Source organism: Trichoplax adhaerens, genomic scaffold, assembly GCF_000150275.1.
Source record: "Trichoplax adhaerens TRIADscaffold_7 genomic scaffold, whole genome shotgun sequence".
Lineage (NCBI taxonomy): Eukaryota > Metazoa > Placozoa > Uniplacotomia > Trichoplacea > Trichoplacidae > Trichoplax > Trichoplax adhaerens.
Window position 1 is genome coordinate 1,382,989 of NW_002060949.1, and position 15,890 is coordinate 1,398,878.

Here is a 15,890-nt window from a genome sequence, read left to right on the forward strand (position 1 = left end):
AGAATTATACCAGGCAAAACTGTTCAAAAGTCCTTGGTGAAACAACAGTAGAGCATGATTGCATGAGTGCAGGAGCTCCACAGTACTTCTTCTACTGTACAATGTACTGTATACTCTGTACAGTAAATCAGTCATTATTGAATTGACAGTGAATTGAATTGGAATTTTTTCATGACAGTCATCATAATCATCATATTCAGCGATTATACTGTACTGTATAACATTAGATACAGTATGCCGTCATCGCATTGATCAAAAAATAAAAAGTATAAGTACTGTTTACAACTATACCAGGCAAAACTGTTCAAAAGTCCTTGGTGAAACAACAGTAGAGCGTGATTGCATGAGTGCAGGAGCTCCACAGTACTTCTTCTACTGTACAATGTACTGTATACTCTGTACAGTACTGTAAATCAGTCATTATTGAATTGGAATTTTTTCATGACAGTCGTCATAATCATCATATTCAGCGATTCTACTGTACTGTATAACATTAGATACAGTATGCCGTCATCGCATTGATCAAAAATAAAAAGTACAAGTACTATTTAGAATTATACCAGGCAAAACTGTTCAAAAGTCCTTGGCGAAACAAGAGTAGAGCATGATTGCATGAGTGCAGGAGCTCCACAGTACTTCTTCTACTGTACAATGTACTGTATACTCTGTACAGTAAATCAGTGAATTGAATTGAATTGGATTTTTTTCATGACAGTCATCATAATCATCATATTCAGGGATTATACTGGACTGTATAATATTAGATACAGTATACAGTCATCGCATTGATCAAAAATAAAAAGTATAAGTACTGTCTAGAACTGTACGCCAAGTAGAACGAGTAAGGAAGGGATCGACGTAACTTTGAAGCCTTTCACCATTTGCCTAACCATCAACACTGTCCACTGTACAGTGTACAGTGGACAGTACTGTAGGCTGTAGCACAGATATTGAATCTGCGCAGCCGCTATCGCAGTTGCTCTGCGATTTCTTGTTGCCGTATGGAAACAAGAAAGTTTCTACGATAAGCATTGAAGGCTAAATAAATGCAGGCCCAAAATCGAACAGTTTAGGCTCGATGGATGCTTAAAAGGTTCAGAAAAATGTTTGAGTAACTACTGCAGTTATACTGGACTGTACAGTATACTCACTGCATGTTCAAGGGCTAACTAAAAGCTTCTTAAAGGGTTCAGAAAAATATTCCAGTAACTACTGCAGTTATACTGGACTGTACAGTGTACAATACACTCAGTACAGTATACTACTTTATATCGCGCAGCACTATACTCTACTGTACAAAGGGGAATTAGCTCAAACCTTGAATGCCTCCATTTCCATCGCCTCTCCGGTGCTGGCCTCAAAATTAATTTCATTCACATCATACTGGAAAGAAACAACTTATCCTGCCATAATGAAAGATTTACCTAAAGTTGATAAACTATTTAGGATTAAGGTAGAATGACAATGAGAAATTCGTATTGTATCTACTCAATCCATTGGTCAATTGGATCAGCAATATCGTAGTTGGAATCACTCACCTTTACAAATTCTTAGCTAGGCAGTAGAAATAGTATTGACTTGTTGATCAGACTTTCATCAGGATTGGATTGGTAGACTGACTCATCAACATAATCATTACACTTCTATTTCCTATAAATGAACAGTGTATAGTTATATCAACATGTAAATCGATTGCTTATACGTTCGATGATACAAGTACTGTATACAGCCAGCTATCTTATTTTGTGAGCGTAGATGGATGTGACTTATCAACATAATCATTACACTTCTATTTCCTATAGATGAACAGTGTATAGTTATATCAACATGTAAATCGATTGCTTATACGTTCGATGATACAAGTATACAGCCAGCTATCTTATTTTGTGAGCGTAGATGGATGTGACTTATCAACATAATCATTACAGTTCTATTTCCTATAGATGAACAGTGTATAGTTATATCAACATGTAAATCGATTGCTTATACGTTCGATGATACAAGTATACAGCCAGCTATCTTATTTTGCGAGCGCAGATGGATGCGACTCATCAACATAATCATTACAGTTCTATTTCCTATAGATGAACAGTGTATAGTTATATCAACATGTAAATCGATTGCTTATACGTTCGATGATACAAGTATACAGCCAGCTATCTTATTTTGCGAGCGTAGATGGATGGAGCTAATTGTTGTTTGTTTGTTTGTTGCCATTTCTGGTCTACAAGAGTAAAAGAATGAATCCAATTTTTCAATCATCATTTTATTCTATAGAATCAGAATCTACATGTCAGTCATCTTGACTTTGCTACCAAATCAATCAAGGTTAGTACTAACTCTCCTCAATAATAATGAATCCAAACGTCTACTCGATCGTGCTTACCGGTAAACATGATGATGATACCAACGTATTGCAATAGATGGATAGCAGCATAACAATAAAAGTAAAATGAATGCCAGACAGTGAACGATAAATACTATCTCTACAGTGACTGTAGTACTGAAATCAAGTATCAACCAATTAATTATCTTTCAATTAAACCTACTTTATCAAATGGATCATCACCTTATGACAGTACGAGAAGTGAGATATACAACCAAACAGTCCAGCATCGACGTTCTCTGTACATACTTGCATACCTTAGACAATGAGCCATGTTCAACTTTTTGCAACAACGCCATTGCAGCTTAGTGTAGCGGTTGAAAATTTGCACTCTATTTGGAGCGATCATATCAACAAATACAAATAAAATACTAATATTGTTAGTACTAATACAGATCGATGCCTTCACTCAATGGTCAATACTGTAATATAGGCGCTCGTGCTACGTTTTTCCTGAATTTTTATCCTGTAAATAGAGCATATACTATATAACGACTAGTAAAAAGGAATGATATTGGTAAACGATCCATTGGGAAGACAGTAACACACAAAATCTACTTATCCTTATGTTATCTATTACAATAAATATTAAATAAAAAGTAGATTGCAGTATGGACAAGTTAGTATCTTTCCAGTAGCCTATTCGTTCTTAATAATATTATCCTACCTACAAAAAGGTAGTAATCATTCCTTAAGTGGTCAAAAAATATCATCTATTATAACTAGAAGCGTAAATACTAAAATAACAAGTATACTGCAAAGAAGACAATTTGATATCTTTCATTAGTTTATTTCGCTTGAATGCTACTGTATCTGTAAGCAGACATGCAGTAATCATTTCTAAAGTCGTTCAATAAAAAGTATCAAGATTTTTGGTTGTACACAAGAATACCTTAACTTCAATGAAATCGATAAAGTAATACGCAATATCAACATAGCAATGCCAGTCTTGCTGTTTTACTTACAGTATATTCAATATTGTATGCTGCAACAAGTATACATTACTAATTCTCAATGCTTGTAAACATTCACTCCAATTTTGTAGTTCATAGTCTCTAAAAGTTCTCACTATTTCTGGAATGAATTGACTCAAAGAGTACAAGCCATGATCATGCATGCAATTCATACGTACCAAATGTAACTGTATTAACTATTAACTAAAAGATTTGTTTGCTTTGATAGGCTCGAACACGAATGACAGTGATCCCTATCGACCCAAATCTAACAACTTTGGCCTTAAATTGTGATCGAAAGCAAATTGATATCCTTAAAATGACAATGAATGACTTGATAACATCGTACACACTTACTGTACATGCATACTAATAGTTACAATCAATCTTACTATCGACTTGGTAAACTACCTACAACATGGATGCGTTCAAATGAATAAATGATCGTCTGATAATGTAGCTTATTTTGTTAACTGATACCAACGTATTTTGCACGAGCTTTTAATTCAATTCTAATTTTTAAAAACTTTGTTAATGATAATTAATTCATATACATGGATATTACGTTCCAACCACTGCTTTCGTTACAGTAGTCCTTAACCGTGTTATAAATATTACTTCTATAGAAATTAACAACTATAAAGCCGAATTTTCCTTTAATGATATTCCTGATGAACCTCCTGAAAGCCTTAGGTAAGTCGTTTTAATGATAAAGGTATCTATTTTACAACCTTCAAACCTTTACTATGAAAAAATAATCTGAACCCCTTTAATATTAATTTCTTTCTGTTTGCACATTTTATACGCTAACTTATAAGAATTGGAACACTTTTATATATATCTAAAATTTTTGATTAAAAAATGTTAACCTTGAAGCCCGAGCATGCATCACTTTACCCATTGGTATTATTCTCATTACCGGAACATTTACATTCATGGAGGGGAATTATCAATTAAAATACCAACTGAAGTATCAACCGGTAATACTTGTGACATCATCCTTATTACCACAAAGTCAAAAAGATACATAGTATTATAGTATAGTAAGAAGTAAATGTACAGCTCTAAATTGATAGTGCTGGAAAAACGTTGAAAGTCAATAGTTGCAATAGTTCTATTAGTAATTTGTAATTATTTCATCAGATGTATTTAATGATACAAATAGCACTATATTTCTACTCTTATTTTGCAGATTGCAAATCTTTTTCATTGTCCATCGAATATCAAATAATTAATCCCAAAAGTGGGATACAGTTTGTTGTACCTAGTACAGATAACGAACATATTAAGGTAACGTTAACTATTGAAAGAATAAAATTTTTTCTTGTACTTTTTTTAGTATTACCTATAGAAATGATTTATTACTTATCTTATTTGAATATAGAAATCTTTCCATGCGTTTACTTGCGGACATTACAATTCTTCCCGGTTAGTAGTTCAATCGAATAAAAAATATACAGTGAGATAAAACATGCAGTCACTATGTTTATTAGATATAATTCTATCACTCATTATCTTCTAGATTATGGTTTCCTTGTATGGATAATTACTGGAACCTTTGTACTTGGAGCCTATCGTTTAATGTTGATGCGACAATGATCGCAATTAGCAATGGAGAATTAGTAAAAAAGGTTTATCAATTGTATTTTGATGATAATTTAACAGTAGCTTGCAGTCAGACTTGCCTAATTTTTAGCACCCTTGTACCTAAAACATCTATAATTTTCAGATCATTGACGATGATGGAAAAAACGTCACGTTTCATTATAAACTTGATGTGCCAACCGCTGCACCAAATATTGGCTTCGCTATCGGGTAAATACCAATCATTCTATATCCTTAGTTAATCTTTTATGGCTAACTTTTTTACGGCATCATTAGACTGTTTCTTTAATATATTTCATTTTCAAATCCAATATGATGCAAATTTAAATGCCTCAATTTATAAATGCAGATATTTTGAAATATTCGTTGATCCGAAAATTCCTACAGTAACACATTTTTGCTTGCCTGGATTATTGCCAGTGCTGAAACATTCCGTTTCTTTATTTCATAAAGTATAGAACTATTTATTCTGTAATACTATTAATAAAAATTTCAATATTTGTTCATTCAATATTCATCTTTTCTTTTTGTACAAGGCATATGACCTATATCAAAGCATTCTTAGTGCTCGCTTTCCTTTTAAATCTTATAAGCAAGTATTTGTTAACGAAAGCTACAACAACTGCAGTACTTATTCATCGCTGTCAATTTTAAAGTAAGTTGATCGCAGCTTGAAGTAATCAGTATTAGTGATTACATATAATTATTACTTCAAGGAAAAATTTACCTTTTTATGGTACCTTTTCTATTTTTAGTACTGGCTTACTTCATTCCGCGCGTATAATTGAACAACATCATCTGTCTCAGCACGTAATGGCCATTGCATTAGCTCAACAGTATTTTGGTTGTTTTGTAGGAATTGAAACATGGTACGATCTTAACACCAGCATTCTCCTTAAAATTGATTATTATACGAAAGCTATTAACTATAACTTTTCGTCATAGGAATGATTGGTGGCTTACGGCTGGAATCTCTGGTTATCTATCTGCAATCTTTATCAAGCGTAGATTTGGAACTAGTGAATACAAACACTATATTCATAAAGTAAATTTGGATTGTATTCCCCGAAATAGATAAATAATATTTGTAATAAATGAGGCATTACAGTATACTGTAATGTATAAGAATGAATATGTTGCATTTTTATATCACGAAATAGGAAATGGAGGCTCTCTCGGAATACGAATTTGCTGGACCGCCTCTACCACCTCTTCATGTTGACGAAACTTTAACCCAAGTTCATACGGATATTTCGGTTGCTTATACTAACCAGCAGGATCGTATTCCAATCAATTACCATCCTTGCTTTACTTTCCCGACTCAATTAGAAATGTTTGAACGACGATCACAATTAATTATGAGAATGATAGAAATTAGAATTGGTCAGGAATCGTTATTACAGGTCACTAAGCTCAATCATTATAAGTATCTTTAAAATGTCATACAAAATGAAAAATTTAATAAATTTTTTCGCTAATCAATTCAGTCTCATTATTTATCGCATTCGTAGGCATTCAATAAATTGCTTACTCTAGCCAATACTGGTGCAAAGCATCATTCGCATTCTAGTCAATGGGGAAATCTCTTAATTTCTACCAAACATGTGAGTAACTTATATTGTTGATGAAAATAATAAATAAAACATGGCAATAAAACAAATATTAAACTTATTTCTGCAGTTCCTGAAAACGATACACTTAGTATCCGGAAAAGACATCAAAGAATTTATCAATCAATGGGTGTATCCAGTTTTAAAATTATATATGTATATACATTATATACAGTACACTATTGTGTGAGCTCTTAATCAAAGTACTACCTAATACAGTTCAAAATTTTTAATTAAGAAGATAAATCAATCCAGTATGATCTTTAATAAATACACTTCCAGATGTCGCTCAGGTTTACCGCACTTTAAGGGATCCTTCAGCTTTAACAGAAAAAGAAATACGCTTGAATTGGAGCTAACAGAAAAGCAGGATAAAAGCCAGTTTGGCTTTTATGTGGTAAACTTAAATTACGTTGTTTGGATAAATACGCTAAAATTTTGTATTTTGATTAAGAAGGGAAAGGAATTCAGTATAACTATCTTTTATTAATGAATTTTTGTTAAGGGGCCGTTAACTATTTGTGTTCAAGAAGTAGATGGGTCTTATACTCATACCCTTCAAATTGAAGAATCTACATATCATTATGATATTTCTTGTCATTCCAAAAGCAAAAAGTTCGTAGCCAAATCCATGATTTCGTATCGTTGATATTGTAGGATTTAATCCTATGGATAGCTTTAATGCAACGTAGTTATTATACCATTTACTAAGTGAATTATACACAATGTACTTTGTTATATCATTAAAACAATTTAGAAATAAAAAGAAGAAGATACCTTTAAGCAATGGAGACGAGACTGAAATTAACTTTAGTAGTGCAGAGTAAGTCTGCGTCCTAACTTTGAAAGTAGCATTTTTAATGTTTGTTCTCTATTTATTCATCATATTTTTGTTGCAGTTCCGATTCTCCAGTACTATGGGTTCGCATCGACCCAGATATGCATTGGCTAAGAAAAGTAACATTTGATCAGCCCGATTATATGTGGCAGTATCAAATGAAATACGAGCGTGATTCTCTTGCCCAATATTTGGTATGTCTTAATGTTTCTTACTTTCTCTTTTACCAGTTTATCATACACTGTAATGCTGAAATTAATACTGTGCTATTCGAACTTTAGGCAGTAAAAGCATTGGCAAAGTATGTGTCCGCTGATTCCGTCTGCTGTTTAACTGAAATAATAAACGATAGACATATTTATTATCGCATACGAGTAGCTGCAATAAAGGCGTTGGCCAAGGTCAGTCAGTACATTATTTATATTACTACTATATCGGAATGCCAAGATACTTTTTTTAATGGCTGTAATTTTAATGTTCATTTACAATAATTTATATTTTCTGTTAGTGCGCAACTGAAACAGCTGGAGAATGGGCTTTACAACGTTGCTCTATTGCTACAAGTCTCTTTAATATCTATAGAAAAATGTTTGGATCACGCTCCTGTCAGACTATCCCTCGATACAATGATTTCTCATATATGATCGGTTATTTTATTCAGAAAGTAAGAAAGATTATACTTCTTATTGTTACGATTTTCATGGCACTTGATAGTTAAAAACGAATTTTGGGAATTATTGCAGGCTATACCTAAAGCGTTAGGTTCTATTCGCAACTCACATGGTAATTGCCCACGAGAAATACTGGACTTTATAATTGATTTAATTAAGTACAATGATAACTCTCAAAATGAGGTGAGATTAATTGGTTTCAACATATGTGTATTATAAAATTCTAAGTTGATATTGGATGCTCCAGGATACATGGAGATGATTAAAACGATTACGATATCTTACCTTTTAGTACTCAGACAACTACTATATGAGTAGTCTAATTGATGCCTTGACCAGCGCTATCAGTCCAGCTACAACCATAACTGGAATCAGGTAAAGATTACATACGCGTATATCTATTTGAATTACTTCGTAAGACGCTAATGAGTTATGATTGTACTTTTGCTTTATAGTGAATCTAATTATACATTATCGGAAGAATCAAAGGTATTTGTCCTGCACTATTTTAGATCAGTTACCGTGCGGTAATAGCAAATATTCCATAACTGATAAATAATATGTTTTCTATTTGACCTACTTAAAGATCATATTACAAGAGGTAACTCATGCTTTGAATTACGAGAAAATTCTGGCTTCACATCGGAATTGTATAAGCGTGAGGTAAATAGAGTTTACGTACGCTAAACGTATACGCATACATTTTATCGTACGAGTTAGATCATATTTGATAAAGTCCTTGCTATAAAATTTTTTTAGTTGCATCAAAAATATTAGAATGTTACAAAAAAAAGGACACATCCCTCCAAGAGCGGATGTCTTCAGAATGTATGCCAGGTACAGCAAAATTATACCATGCCAGATTTTGTACTTTAATGTATATTTTATGATTATCGAAATTTCCAAACCTATTTTTAAAACACGAACTTAGATATGGCTTCTTTCAAGATATTAGAGAAGCTGCCATTGATCAACTGGCTGATTTTATCAAAGGTCGTTATTTTGTGTGTTGTACCATGAGCGGACTTGTGTAAAATTATACACCTTGAGTAATATATTTTTTCTTTGAAATATAGTGGAATCTAGTGTCGCTGATTTACGATGGATTTTTAGTTTAATTGAAAAAGATCCCGTTCCGTTTATGAGGTATATTGCTCTGTTACTGTATTTGTTATATTTTGTATACCAGTTCTCTCAATGTATGAGTTATCCGTACCATTACAGGCATTATGCATTGCAAGCCATCATCAGGAGTGCACCATTTTCAAATTTGAAAAGGACTACCTCTGCTTTAAATAATATTGAATTAATAGAGCGATTATGGACTCTTATTGGGTAAAGTGACTACCTGTACCTTTTCTTCAACTTACACTTTTCCTTTTTCGTTGCTGATATTCATGGTATCTGAAATAAAGTGCATTTGTACTGAAATATTAAATTGTTCTATTTTTCTTCAAGCTTTGATACCAAACATGACTGCAGGCTGCGATGTGATGCTATGGAGCTCTATACTGAATTATATGGTAGATCGACCCCAGATTGTATACCACCTATACTAAATAGTGTAAGTTTAAGACAATTCGAATCCTTACAATAATATAATCCATCTCATTCGTGAACTTGTTCTATTATTGCAGCCTGGTGTCGTTATTGATTTGCAGAGAAGAACATCTCGTCCTAGTATATCTCCATCCATGGTATAATACTGTACTATAGCTGTAATATATATTAAGTAATGGTGTAGATATAAAAGTGCACCTGCATAGGCGTAAAATGTATCCGATTTGCTATAATCATGGAATGTTAACATTTTTTCTTCGATAGTCGTTTGATGACATATCATTTAAAGTATCTAAGCCATCAACACCGCAAGCTGTAGCAAGTACGTCTCTGCTTAGACGATTACCATGGTTACTTTGACCAGCTACTGAATTTAATATTTTACTCTTCTATACCTATAGCACCAATAGGTCTTAACAGCGATGATGACGGAAGTAGTGTCGTATCCGGACAAGATGCATTGAAAGTAACAATTAAGGTAGGAATGATGCTTCTGGGTAATCACTACATTAAAGTTTACTCTGCTGATTTAGCATGACAAAGTCGATAACATATACTTCTATACCTAGCTGGGAGATAACACTTTTTCCGGAACAAGCACTGCGACCGAAAATATTAATCCTATTGGTAAACGATCAAGTTCGGATGATGTTAAAAGCCATAAGAAACATAAACATAAACACAAAAAAAGTAGCAAACAATCGTCGCCATTTTCCAATCCACAACACTGAAAATGGAGTACGAAATTTTTATTTTGTATATTCAAACGAAGCCATGACTTTTTGACTAGAATATTGTCATTAAGTAGGCAATCGTAAACATCGATTTAAGAACAAGATTAATTAATGTACAATTATTGATATACAGAATCTACATCACCGAAATTTGTTGATATTAAATAAATAAATTATAAATATGTACTAATATTATCCTTGAAATCAGCTGTATGCCAGATTTTAAATGTGAATTGTATTGAGATAGGATAAGCAAGTATGGTCACGAGAATAGTATCTTTGCTCCGCGTTGTAGAACCTGTTATTCTAATAATATATACTATACAATATGTGAATTTAATAAAGTGAAAATCCGAACAAGAACTTAAATGTAGCTATATCTGATGACATAGTTTGTGCACTTCGGTAAACAAAGTGATAGATCGTCATACGAGAGTAAGAATAACACTGCCGGATTTTGCATAAGTATGCTTTCGATATTTATATTTTAATAACGTAATGGGGAACAATAACTCATCAAGTACAGGAATACATATAAATTCAATAGGAATGATTACACATTTATCAATTTTAATTGCCTATCTGCGGAAGTATTCCTGTTATAGCAATATGATATTGTAGGATTCTAGAAATAGAATTACGTGGGTGGCAGGTGCAAATCGGATACTGATATAATAATGGTGGCTAAACAAGATCGAGTAGTCTTCCAGAAGCTGAGACAAATTTTTCATGGCTGTATTCGTTGATTGGTAATGATGCGACGATGCCACCATCGTGAACAGGAGTGTCAGCTTGGCTATAATCAATTTGGTTGCCACTAAAAGAAGTCATTTTACCACCTAAAGACCTTAAAATGGCATTACCTGCACAAATATCCCATTTTTTAATTTTAGTTGAATGGATATATAAATCAGCAATATTCTTTGCGATTGATAAGGTTTTATAACCAGCGCCGCCAGCGGGAGTAATACGAACGTCTTGACCAAATGTTGTTTTGATAATCGCATTTACTTTACCTGAAAGTAGAAGATAAAAGTACGTGTGTATTCGGTTAATGTTAAATAGATTTAGTTGTACTGTATTCTTATTCAAGGGTAAATAATCTACGTTTGTCTCCATATAACAAGATACAACATTAAATGTACTAGTTAGCTATTATAGTCAGTTTTCATACCAGCATGTGATCGTGACACCGTTACGTCTAGTGGCGTTGATTTCCTTCCCAATTTAGCGTAACTGATTAGATCTTTTGACCGACCGTGCCCAATCCAAGCCCAAACCGTATTTGATGTGAACGGATTATATATGACGCCAATAACAGGCTTCCCCTTGATGGCAACACAAACCATGACTGTTACAAATTGATGTAAATGTTCTATTGCCCAAGATTGGATTTATCAGCCATGGCATAAATAGAAGATTCGAATAGGAATAATAACGGAGTTAGCACAATGCAACTTATGGAAAAAACTGATAATCATCATTTACAGCATATCATTTACTATTGTACAGTATTGTCTAATAAAGCAAACTTTATTGTTAATATTATTTTAGCAGATTCAGTCCGTATACTATAGATGAGTGTATGCTGTAGTTAAAAAATGTATAAAAAATTATTGACCAATAGGTGGTAAGTTGAAACTTTCTAGATTTTAGCTTACGTTTACCTATATATTCATGAGTCGCATCTAAAGGATCAACCCATACTGTAACTAAATCTTTAGGCACCGCAAGAAACTGACTAGACAGATGAGCTAACTCAGGCCTATTCAAATTGGGATACTGAATTGAGTTAATTTTTTTAGCCAGTACTTTTGAGTCAAGTTGTTCTTCCGACACCACGCGTAATGAAGGCCAAACTATAGTTACGAAAGAATATCAGATAGTTATATTAAACCGTTATAAGAGCTGATCATTGCGAATATTTGATGTACTTAGGTTTAAGAAATACGATGATGGCAAATGAGGCCCAAAACGGACAATATTATAAAATGGAAGTATGAAAAGCGTTAAAAACTACTCGTAATTACCCTGTACTTGTACAATAAAGAATGAAAGTAGATAATAGAAATATCAAAGTGAATTTACTCATATATCTAATCATAAAATAGAAACAATTAAAAAGATCTAATTTTTGATTTTTACAGTATTCTAAACGTTCATATCAATTACTATAGTAGCGAACAAACTTTTCGCTAGCCATAGGCTGATATAGAAAACATTAGGGTTATGCTACCAGTAGCACTGTAAGAGTGAGAATCTGACGGTCGTTCAATACCTAATTCAAAGATACTAACTGATATTATTTACGTATTTATATGTTAGAATACTTTCATGAAAATGTTATTATAATTTTGAAAAAGCTAAAATATTAATATTGAATATGCTATGGTTATGATGCCTGTGGTACAGGTAGCGTCAAAATCGAGCTGTAATTAAATATCAAATTCGAAGGTAATAACCGACGTTGTTTGCTTAATTATTAATTTTTCATGCATTAAAAATACTTTAATAATTTTAATAAACGTTGTTCTAATTTCTTGAGTATCTATAATGAGAGGATTCGTCGTTAATCGAATATCACTATTATGCTATAGTTCAACAGAACTATGCATTCTATATAGCTGAAAGCTTGCTTCGTGTTAGATAAATAGATTGATAAAATAGATCTATTCTTCGTATAGAAACAAGTGTACTACGTACAGTATCTTTGTAGGACTGGAAAATTATGGCTATTGATGATTGCTTGATTTGTCTACCAAAGTATTAACTGTAAATTATCTTCAACTCGTACGTATGATAACTTGAATGCTACTATAAAACTTAGTCAATATAGGGGTACAGTCGAAAGTCGAAAGCTATACGTATTCTAGTTATGATAACAATTAATTGATAGTGTATTAGTGCACTCCTTACAAAGTTGGCTACAGTAGAGTTAATGTAGTCACAAGGTAGTAGTGCTCAATAAACCTTACTACTTTTAAAGTAATATTTGAATGGTAGTTGTGATTCTTATTCAGGCAACTGCGCTGTAGATATCGTACATTAATTTTATAGTCATGTACAGTACGTCCACAGAGTTCTTTACATTTCCTTATAGAAAGTCTATCCATACCTTTGAATATCAATAACAAACTAAGTTAATACTGCTAATACAGACTGTTCACATGGCGATAACAACGACGTCGTTAATGTTAGTATATTAATTGTATCCCATTAGCCGATCCCACACATTTAGTGAAAAGACTAACTTTGACATTGCTAAGCTACGAGTTGAGTCATTGTCAATGAATCACATTTCTGTTCTAATTCGGTAGATATAATTTTATACAACGTTGTAGATGTTCATCGGTATAAAATAGAGTGATGATGAATGTGATTTTCCGCTATGACATTTATTTTCATTTCATTTTAACCCGATTAGATTACTGTATTGTTGGTGTGCAGCTTCCTTTTCAAAACTACTAGTATCGTGGCGCTACAGCTATCCATGATAATGTATCAAGTTTGATATTACTCTTATTATTACACTACAGTTCAAATCAATCAGAATATACCCTTTTTGAGACCAGCGACAATCTCTTGATTGGATTGTAGATCAGCATTCGTAACAACAGATTGATTGAGTTGGGTAACACTATTTTGTAGATAGATTTGGCGAACAGCTTGACCACCACGTTGGGCCACTTCAATGGAAGCGGATAATAGCTCACTAATTTCAATTAAATGATCTAATTTAACGAAAGGTTTATGCTCGGGTAATGGTTCTTCGTACTCTAATAGAAACCAAGAACGATTGATATAAATGTATTGATAAAGGAAACCGCTTATAATGGTTGAAACGATCAAGATGAGTAAAAGAGCTTGCCACCGTTTTAAACTGGCTAACCATGATCGAAATCGAAATAGCTGTTGCAAGATTCTTCTCTTCCAATCGACAGTTTGAAAAATAATTTGCATGTTTACTGGTGTTATTCTGTAGACATTCCCTTGTATTCTTAAGCTATATGTATTATTGATGCATGGATGGTAGAGAATTGTGTCACAGCTGAATGAAAACAAGCAAGTTTTGGAGTTGTTGGCCTGCCTTCAACTCGCTCCTTGCTTCTCCATGTAGTCACTTCGTCCTCTAGTCAAATATAGCATTATTCTCTAGTACAATTCCAACTGAAATGAACTCTTAACTATTATCGTATTAATCGATCCAATAGCACAACTATCGCAACATGCCTATGGACGTATCCATAAAGGTTAGAAAAGGAAAAAATCAGGTTGGTTGCTTTCCAGTATTGCAATATTCATTTATTACTTGACAGACCGGCTAAAGTGGCTATCAACAACTTTGTCGCCAATCTTTTCCCTTGGTGATACTAGAGTTCCTTCTTGATCAGACTGGACATTGGACAGTGGACACTTGATTCGGACGGTCGGACATCTTCTTCTAAAGGTTTCTATTGGTGCTGTACAATATGTAGTCTGTACGAAACGTCTTGCCTAAGCAGATGCTGGATTTTGTCGCTCGCTTTCTAGTACTATTACTACATAAGTTCTGCTTGAAAGCAGTTCTACTGTATAACGTCATTAATGCTTTTGAATTCATAGTACTGCAGTGATTAAGAAAAATAGACACACAAGATCCATTCTTACTCTACTGTAATAAATGATTTCAACATGATCGGGGTCTTCCTTGTTCTAGTAGAGTCTGGCCGTCCGAAGAGTATCCTTTCTTGTCCGTCCGGTCGTGGTTTGAATCAGTAACAGAGACACGCTATAGTGTACTGACCATCCATAATTTAATATCATCGGGGTCTTCCTTGTTCTAGTAGAGTCTGGCCGTCCGAAGAGTATCCTTTCTTGTCTGTCCGATCGTGGTTTGAATCAGTGACAGAGACACGCTATAGTGTACTGACCATCCATCATTCAATATTATCGGGGTCTTCCTTGTTCTAGTAGAGTCTGGCCGTCCGAAGAGTATCCCTTCTTGTCCGTCCGATCGTGGTTTGAATCAGTAACAGAGACACGCTATAGTGTACTGACCATCCATCATTCAAAATCATCGGGGTCTTCCTTGTTTTAGTGGAGTCTGGCCGTCCGAAGAGTATCCTTTCACCTACGGTGGCCCAGAACTGTCATGGGGCACTCGGTCACTGGCTGGACAATACAGTCCAGTACGGTACGGTACGGCACTGAGATCGCCCTTCAGTTATTCATCTCAATGCACCAATCAAAAGTTAGCTCCAATGGAATCAGCCAATTAGCAGCATCGGGGAAAATTTAAATTTGAAGCGATCCAACCGGTAACAGATCGAGAACATGACGGTATCCGCTATGAGTGGAGACCCTATTTCATACAGTAGAGTAGATAAAAAACTCGTGTATGCGACATGACTCTATCGCTGACACTCATGATTCCTGGCTATACCTGTGTTGCAAGTGCTCTCAACAGTCCATAGTATTCCATATAACCTACTTTACCCATCAGCCGCTACTTAAAAGCCTTTGCAATCCACTCCAACTTAATATTGACTAGTTC

General features: G+C 33.8%; 3 protein-coding genes across 3 annotated transcripts; 1 reads left to right on the forward strand and 2 right to left on the reverse strand.

The window, feature by feature from the left end:
* Positions 1-4,482: 4,482 nt before the first annotated feature.
* Positions 4,483-9,660, forward strand: TRIADDRAFT_27954 (uncharacterized protein; the record flags this gene model as incomplete). Its single annotated transcript, XM_002113926.1, has 26 exons — positions 4,483-4,629; positions 4,724-4,767; positions 4,862-4,970; positions 5,069-5,154; positions 5,294-5,396; positions 5,481-5,599; positions 5,700-5,813; positions 5,890-5,989; positions 6,105-6,347; positions 6,456-6,548; positions 6,625-6,686; positions 6,837-6,951; positions 7,060-7,169; positions 7,312-7,377; positions 7,454-7,586; positions 7,674-7,797; positions 7,917-8,056; positions 8,136-8,246; positions 8,356-8,438; positions 8,519-8,552; positions 8,650-8,726; positions 8,823-8,900; positions 8,995-9,056; positions 9,140-9,209; positions 9,288-9,398; positions 9,522-9,660. The coding sequence occupies 26 exons, from the start codon at positions 4,483-4,485 to the stop codon at positions 9,658-9,660; spliced, it is 2,673 nt and encodes an 890-aa protein (XP_002113962.1).
* A 1,381-nt stretch (positions 9,661-11,041) lies between these two features.
* Positions 11,042-11,706, reverse strand: TRIADDRAFT_57924 (uncharacterized protein; the record flags this gene model as incomplete). The annotated part of the gene is made up of 2 exons (XM_002114243.1): positions 11,042-11,373; positions 11,532-11,706. 2 exons carry the CDS (start codon positions 11,704-11,706, stop codon positions 11,042-11,044), a joined length of 507 nt encoding a protein of 168 aa, XP_002114279.1.
* A 2,197-nt stretch (positions 11,707-13,903) lies between these two features.
* Positions 13,904-14,317, reverse strand: TRIADDRAFT_57925 (uncharacterized protein; the record flags this gene model as incomplete). Its single annotated transcript, XM_002114244.1, has 1 exon — positions 13,904-14,317. One exon carries the CDS (start codon positions 14,315-14,317, stop codon positions 13,904-13,906), a length of 414 nt encoding a protein of 137 aa, XP_002114280.1.
* Positions 14,318-15,890: the final 1,573 nt, after the last annotated feature.